Source organism: Orycteropus afer, unplaced genomic scaffold (assembly GCF_000298275.1).
Source record: "Orycteropus afer afer isolate SDZICR_OR568_19922 unplaced genomic scaffold, OryAfe1.0 scaffold00014, whole genome shotgun sequence".
Classification (NCBI taxonomy): Eukaryota; Metazoa; Chordata; class Mammalia; order Tubulidentata; family Orycteropodidae; genus Orycteropus; species Orycteropus afer.
This window is the reverse complement of record NW_006921601.1, coordinates 13,084,069-13,092,430: the sequence shown is the minus strand read 5'-3', so window position 1 is coordinate 13,092,430 and position 8,362 is coordinate 13,084,069. Positions and strand designations below refer to the sequence as shown.

The following is an 8,362-nucleotide window of genomic DNA, read 5'->3' as shown; positions in this document are numbered from 1 at the left end:
TAATTTCCACTCATTTAACAAACACTGGCCGAGCAGTGCTTACTTAATGTTTCCTGGCTCACTTAAGTGACCAGGAAAATCACTCTTTCCCCCCTTAACCTTTGGCCCTCAGCACAGCACCAGGCACCTCTTACAAACTCAAGGAGTGTTTAAGGGATAAATTAAATTTCAGTTCCTCCCTAGCTGGAGAGACTGACGTAATAATAAAGTTTGGAATTGCTCTGATAGCCTAGTGCCTAAGGCACTTGACTGATAACCAGCAGGCTGACAGTTCAAACCCACCAGCCACTCCTCGGAAGGAAGGTTGGGCAATCTACTTCCCTAGTGATGTTGTTGTTGTTGTTATGTGCCGTCGAGTCGGCCCCGACTCATAGCGACCCCTCCTTGGGTTTCCGAGGCAGTATCACTATGGAAGTAGGATTGCCCAACCTTCCTTCCGAGGAGTGGCTGGTGGGTTTGTACCGCCAGCCGTCTGGTTAGCAGGCAACTGACTTAGCCACTATGCTATCAGAGCTCCCTCGGAAACTCAAGGAGGGATCACTATGAGTCGGGCCAACTTGACGGCACATAACAACAACAACACGCTAGCACCCTCTGGGTGTAGACTCCAGTTCTTGCCCAACAGTGCACCAGCCTGTGGTTTGTAGCCGCAGGGGATTTCAGAATGTCTGTTTTGAAGGCTACAGGCACAAAGGGAAAGCAGGGGTGAGTCCAAGCCCAAGAAAAATGCTTCTAGAGTGTTGTTGTTATGTGCCGTCAAGTCGGACCCGACTCATAGCGACCCTTCCTTGGGTTTCTGAGGCAGTATCACTACGGAAGTAGATTGCCCCACCTTCCTTCCGAGGAGTGGCTGGTGGGTTTGAACTGCCAGCCTTCTGGTTAGCAGTCTTCTAGAGTAGTAGTTTCTTAATCATTTTGCAGCCACTGTTGCACTCTGGTGGCGTAGTGGATACTGCATTTGGCTGCTAACCAGAAGGTCAGCGGTTCAAACCCAACAGCCGCTCTGCGGAAGGAAGATGGGGCAATCCCGTAAAGATTTACAGCCTCGGGAACCCAGTGGGAGTCGCTATGATTCGGAAGCAGCTCCATGGCAGTGAGTTATTGCACTGGGGAAAAGCTACAGGTTCTCTCTCCAGGAAAATGCACATTCGTGTATACATATATTTACAAATAATTTCAGGATGTCCAGAGATTAGAACTTCTGGTCTTGGGAAAAGATATCTCAGCAAAAGTATTTGGCATCTGGGCGCAAATGCGCCGCCCAAGTGGCGGCGACTCTGGCACTGCGCGCCACGCTCGGCTTGCAATACCCGGTTCAGGATTTGGAACTGAAACTGCTGAAAAGTCCTAAAGTCCCAGACTGGGTCTCACACCCCTGACTGCGAGTGTGATGGGAGCAGGTTGTCAGTCTCTAGGGCGCAAAGTGCCGGGATCTGCTGTCAGATATCTAGCCCTCTAGCCGCTGGTCTTTCAGCGCCCTGAGACCGACGCACATCCGCGTCCTTCGGTGCAATTCTAGTCCTCAGGTTCTGTAGGTCCCTTGCTTGTAGTCCCTGAGCAAGGCTTCAACACCCGATTCCCAAACCCTAGTGAGCTTCTAGTCTCTCTCACTGCAGTCTCGCCCTAGAGGTTAACAAGGAGAAGAGTGGAATAAGGGAAACTCGGAAGTTAAACGTCCTTGCTTCTGAATCCTCCAGCCCGGAGGCCACCAACCTAAGCAAGAGCCGAAAGGTGTGGTGCTAGGCAGGTGTGTCCCAGGATATGCCTAGGCTGCTGGGGACTTGGGTGAGGTACCTGCAGTTTTGTGGATCGGGTCACTCACAGCGTACGTTGGGGTGATTTCTCCCCTGTCTCGGGAAAGCGCGAAGCCAAGTCCTTGCCTCCCCCAACATACACCACCAGGAGGCCCCTGCTGCGTTCACCACACCCACAAGCCGAGCTTCTGGAGCAGCCGCTGCGAAGCCTGCGCTGCGTGCTCAGAGCTGGCTGAGAGGCTTCTTTCTCCCCACCCCACCCGCTTCCCGTCACAAGTCGGGTCCCGGGACCTTCCGACCACTCCAGAGCCCGGAACTCAGGTGGAGCGGTCCCGAGATGCCGCTGTGCAGCGTGCAAGAGGGTTCGAGGGCGTGCGCAATTGAGTGTGAATGAAAGAGCGCGCCTATTCACAAGAGGGGGTGCGGGTGTGATGGGCGCGGGTTGTCGTCTTCTGGTGCGTGGACGCTACTGCACGAGAGACTTGGAGGCTGGGTTGCGGCGCATTTGAGAGTGAATCCATGTGAATGAACTTGTGCGCTGGGGTCTGTTTTGTGAGTTCCAGTGCTTCGCGAAGATCACAGTCTTAAAAAACCCTGTGGAGCACAGTGCTGCTCTCTACACACGTGGAATCGCTGCGGGTCGGAAAGAATCGACTGCACCGCAACCAGTTTGGATGTTTGTTTTGGTGATTCGCGGGGTGGGCACGTGTTTGAAGACAGTAATCCACAGTGCCTGTGTAGATGAAGGTGACTGGGAGTGAGTGTGAACTTTGATATAGGCAAAAACCTCACAGCACTGTCAAACCATCCCCTCTCTTTAGTCCAGGACCGAAATGCGGAGGGAGAGCGCAGAACCGGAATCAAACACCACTAGGGCATCTTGGCAAACAGCAGCCGGAAACAAGGGACAGCTGTGCAAATGGCTCAGGCAGGCAGATTGAGAGTTAGGTGATGGATGGCGGGGTAGAAATGGGGAGGAGAGGTCTGGACAGAGGTTGGAAGCCATCTGAGCCTTCCCTCTTCTTCCCCAGATGGGGGGCGGGGCGGGGGGACGGGAGGGATGGGTGCATAGGCCCTTCTCTCCTCACCCGTGGACCGTGCTCCTTGACTGCCCAGCCCAGTGAGGTGGGGATTCAGAAAGTATCAATCGAGATCTTAACAAATCCACTACGTGAGTCAGGAAACTATTTTAGATTTCCTATCTTGCTGGGGACCAGGCACTGGGCTGCTTCTAAGTTAGGAACATGGTTCCCATTTCAAAGATGAATACATTGAGGCGCTGAGAAGTTACTTGCCCATGAACAGCTTGGAATTGCGCTCAGGTTTGACAGTTCTTGCTCCCACCTCCAACTCCTCCTTCCCACGAACTCTGCCCCTCTGTGGGCGATTCCACCTGCGGGAGTCAGACACTACGCTTGTGCCAGAAATCCACCCAGCCACGCATTCTCCCTCCAAGCCTCACTAGGGCAGGAGGTTAGGGTCAGACTCGGAGGAGGCAGGAGCCCCGTTAATTCCAGACCCTGCCCCCAAGACCATATAGCCCGGGATGGAGTGGAACGCGTGTTCAAAACCAGGTGGCACTGAAGAGGTGAAATCTACTGTGATGTCAAAGTGCCCTCAAATACCCGCTCACTTTTAGGGCGTTTCTCGTTGGTCCCTACCATCCCCCCCCCCCACTTCCATCAATGATCTCAATGCCAATCCCAGGGGGGCTGTCCTGCTGGGTGTTCCAGGTTCTGGGAGCGTGGGAGGTGACGCAATCCGGTTGGGGCACGGGGCCCTGTTGCCTATTGGTTGCCCGGCGCTTGGGGACACCCCCCTCGACCGACGGTGGCTAGAATAAGAGCAGCTTCTGGCTCTGGGAGACCTGGGAGTCACTGCCAAAACCAGGTGTCGCTGCCGCTTCAGTATCAGCGCCCTCGCGGGACGCCGCCGCCCCCTACGCTCCCGACCGTCCGCCACCAGGTGAGCCTCGAGATTTATGCTGTCGTGTGTGATCCTATTTCTCTCTACCTCTTCTCCTCCCCGGCCCCCTTGGTTTATCTTCTTGCCAATCTGTTTCCTTCTGTCTCAGTTCCTTCATCAGGAACTGTTGGTCCGTCGGTCCATCCTAGGCTCCTGACCCAGGTAGCACTGGACAGGCTCAACCTAGGAGCTCCTTGCTCCTCTCCCCCGCCCGGCTGCGGAGCCCAGTCTTGCGCTCTCCGGCTGCACACATGCCTAGGTCAATCTCTGCACTGCGGCTCCCGCGGAGGGGGTCGCAGGAGCAGCTTTCCAGATTGTGCGTTTAGGAATCGCGTCTGGTGCCTGGTGGTCCCCAGGAAACTGGTGCAGAACCAGACCAGAGCGAATGAGTGGCAAACGGGCGCAACGACTAAGAGACTGAGCCTTTAACTGCAATCCCCTGACGCTCAGGGAGCGCAGAGCGAAATCCTGGGTCCCAACTGAAACTAAGCTTGGTTCTTGCTGGGGACTGAGTTGCCAGAGCGCGGAGCTGCTGAGCTCCGGAATCCAACTCTTCAGTTTCTCAGAGATTCCTCCAGCAGAGAGATTCCCTCCCTCCTCTCTCCCCACGCCCCGCACTGATGCAAAAGCTCCGCTGAGGGAGACACTCTCGTCTCCCAGACCCTGAAAAGACAGGCGTTAACGGGAGTGCTGTTGTGACAGGGGCCTTTGGGAGTCACCTCAGTGGAAACATGCCCAGCATTAGAACTGAGACCTCCCAATTCAGCTGTTCCATTAGGACAGCTCCCCAAGTTCTGTCAAACCATGGGCGCCACGGGCTCGTTGGTCCTTCCAGCCGTCCACCTTGATGATGAGGAAACAAAGGCGAAGAGAAATGAAGTGACCAGCTGAAGCCAGGAAGCCAGGCAGGCAGTTAGAGGCGGCAGCAGGACCGAAGCCCACGCACGCGGGCTCACAGAACTTTGAACTGGTGCAGGCGGTGACGTCATTCTTCCCTTGCAGACAGGCGTCATGGGTTTCCGGAAGTTCTCCCCCTTCCTGGCTCTTGGCATCTTGGTCCTGTTCCAGACCAGCTGCCTCCAGGCCGCGCCATTCAGGTAAGAGAACTCCGCAGGAGCGCACTGCTCTCCCACCTCTCCCGGCATCAGACAATTCACAGCCTCTGAATTGTAATGTACTGATTGCTTAACCTAACAATTGGCTATCTGAAAAAATATCCATGTATACTCGCATTTATTATAAACTTTTCTGACATAAAAGATGTGTAGTACGCAACTTACAAATACTAATAAAAATATATAGTACTTTACTCTAAATTTCATATAGCCATTGAGGCTTCCTCACAAATGCTTTCAATACTTTTTGCTAAACTCTTGTACCTACAGCCAAACTGTTTACCCAATTCAACCATGATTTAAAAAATGAAATCGCATCCCAATCTGCTATTTTGTCAATACATTGTTATTATACCTGACATGAGAACTACTGTTAATCTATTTCTCACCCTAATACAAATTATATTTATTAAACAGAAATCTTTTTCTGCTTCAGCTCTAGTTATAATTTAATTTGTGATGGCTATGTTTAACACTCTAAGGAGCCCTGGTGGCACAGTGGGTAAGGCATTTGGGTGCTAACCAGAAGGTCTGCTTCTGCTCCATGGGAGAAAGAGGAGGCAATCTACTTCCATAAAGATGTATAACCTTGGAAACCTAATGGGGGTCGCTATGAATCAGAATCAACTCAATGGCAATGAGTTTCGTTTTTGGTTTGGTATGTTTAACACTCAATTTGCAAAATTCCTGGAAATTTAAGCATCAGCTTTTACAAGTTGTTAAGACCTGGCTCCAGCACATCACTACTTGGAGGCCAAACCAGGGCTTGGCTCTTAGTAAAACAGCATCCTTGGATGGACACTGGATATAGGCTCTATATACCAGAGAGTCAAGGAGACCATATCTTCATGGTTGTTTATCCAGGGGAGGGGCAGGCAGAGGTTTCTGGGCCTGAATGGGGTTTGCTCCCTCTCCCTAGGTCTTTAGAGAGCATCCCAGACCCCACTACACTCAGCGAGGAGGAAGCGCGCCTCCTGCTGGCTGCACTGGTGAAAGACTTTGTGCAAATGAAAGCCAGTGAGCTGGAACAGGAGACTGAGGACTCCAGGTAAGGCTCCCAGCCTCGCCAGCACAAAGCCTCCCCATCCTCCGGACACATCCAAGACAGATCCCAAGAGGTATGAGGGAACACACCTGACCAGAAGTCCAGCAGGCTATCACTGTTCATCAGGGCCTGGGGCTCAGCTGTTTTCAGGCTGATGACAGAGATCCTGCCACAGCTGGAGGGACTATGGTTAGACTGTATTAAAAATTCTACTTCCAAAGGCTGTTAGGAAATGTGAAGGTATGGAATTGCTTACTCTTGGAATTGGTCTGGCCATATGGAGGAGACCTCCCAGCACTGGATGAGTTAGGACTGGTAAGTGTGAGGTCAGGAGATGGACTTGTGTATCTCAGGATCTTTTAGAAATTTGTTTCCATTTGATTAACCTGCATGTTCTTTCACACCTGCAAGGAGCCTTCATTTCACATTGCAAGTAAAGATGAAGGCCTTGCAGAGGGTGAGGCCAATAAAGCAGTGTCTGAGATAAGTGTGAGATCTTTAGATGTGTAGGATCTGCCTGCTCTCTGCAGATCACCTGTGGAGATGTGCACGTTGTCAGAGGGGCAGAGAGAGTACTCTTGCCCACCCCACCTCAAGTGGACCCTGAGCTTGGAGCAGAGCCCTCCCCCTGACCTGGCCTCAGTACTGCCCAGAAGAGGCATGCATTGCACCTGCATCTGCCATGAAAACCCCCTCTGCAGAGCATGAAGGGCTGAACAGCATGTGGAATGCAGGGAAAGGGCACCCCTTCCCCACCCCTGGCCTTCCGCACAATGCTCTGGCCCAATATACCTCAGAATCTCCTGATAGAGGGTGTGTGAGGTGCCCAACTGCTCGTCCCTCAACCTAGCATGAAGTGCCTCTGGTCTAACCTTCTGTGTAACTGAATTCCGGTGCATGGTACTGTCTGGCATGTCTTCTCCCCGCAGCCTGGACAGCCCCAGAACTAAACGATGCGGTAATCTGAGTACCTGCGTGCTGGGCACATACACGCAGGACCTGAACAAGTTTCACACGTTTCCCCAAACTGCAATTGGGGTTGGAGCACCTGGCAAGAGAAGGGATGTGGCCAGCAGCTTGGAGAGAGACCACCGCCCTCAGTTTGGCATGATCCCGGATTCCAACTAAACTCCCCCATCTCCCTTCTAATTTCCTTTCTTGCTTCCTTCCTATAACTTGATGCATGTGGTTCCTTTCTGGTTGCTCTTCGGGCTGGCATCAGTGGCTTTCCTGTGGCAGAGGATATCCGGAACCTCAGATGGGAGAGGGAGTGGGACTCACAGGCTGGAAGAGAATCACCTAGGAAGAGATAAGAGAGAAGGCAGCCTTCTGAAAGGATTTCCTAGCAGAATTTCCTAGTCTTCTTTCCAAATATGCTCGTCATTTGGGGAATAAAACTATTTTTCTACAAAGACCTGAGCTGTAGTGGTCATTGCTCTGGCCCATGGCCCAGGGTTCATGGTGCCTAGGACCTGTGCTTAGAAGTGGCCTTAGATCCAGAGTAGCTGGCACAGGGTTTGGTGGGTGGTCCCTGTGAACCAGCTCAAACATCAAGAACAGATGTGCCAAGGAGCAGGTAAGCACCTCTGGGATTGGATGCTGCAAAATCTGTTCCTCTTCCAGGTAAGACTTCGGAATTTTTATTATCCTAAGAAGAGATATTTGGTGGCTGTGATTGAGGTGTGGCTTCTAATAGTTCTTATGAGCTTCAGTGGGGTTGAGTATGCCATCATAATTTGCTCTAGTCCCAGATGACTTTGCTGATTTTCAGCCCATTTATTCAGGAAAGGTTGGCTTTTATAGCTCTGTATTCCATGGACAGTGACCCAGGGTCACCTTTGGTTTTTCAACACCCTTGGGAATGTCTATGGGAAGAAGCCTGGCATTTTCCCTAATGGCCCTTGTGATTTTTTGTGTTGATAATTATGTTTAGGAGAAACACTTAAGCTAATTGGTGCCTCTCAGAACAGCAACTTTACCATGATGCTCCCACGGGGCAGGATCCTTCCCTCAGCCTCTCCCTGACAGATCTTCTCTTCTTCCTCTGTCCTGCAAATCAGCATCACTGCCCAGAAGAGATCCTGCAACACTGCCACCTGTGTGACCCATCGGCTGGCAGGCTTGCTGAGCAGGTCAGGGGGTATGGTGAAGAGCAACTTCGTGCCCACTGACGTGGGCTCCAATGCCTTTGGCCGGCGCCGCAGGGACCTTCAGGCCTGAGCAGCTGAGGGGCTCCAGGAAGAAGGTGACTGCCATTGTACTGTTGGACAAGAGGATGGATGATGATGGGGTACTGAAGAGGTGTAGTCAACACACACTAGGCCCATATAGTTGGAAAAAAAATGTCCTTGGGGGAAGGTTCCTACTCCTGTGTGTGTGTGTGTGTGTGTGTGTGTTTGAGAAAGGCAAGATGCAATGACTGGAGAGGGTTCCAATATCTGAAACCCCTAGAATTTGTGTCATCAGGCTAGAAAATATAGATC

At 52.0% G+C, this 8,362-nt stretch overlaps 1 protein-coding gene across 1 annotated transcript; it reads left to right on the top strand.

The window, feature by feature from the left end:
- Nucleotides 1–4,730: 4,730 nt before the first annotated feature.
- CALCB (calcitonin related polypeptide beta) lies at nucleotides 4,731–8,099 on the top strand. Its single transcript, XM_007955426.2, has 3 exons — nucleotides 4,731–4,816; nucleotides 5,754–5,882; nucleotides 7,940–8,099. Exons 1-3 carry the CDS (start codon nucleotides 4,731–4,733, stop codon nucleotides 8,097–8,099), a joined length of 375 nt encoding a protein of 124 aa, XP_007953617.1.
- Nucleotides 8,100–8,362: the final 263 nt, after the last annotated feature.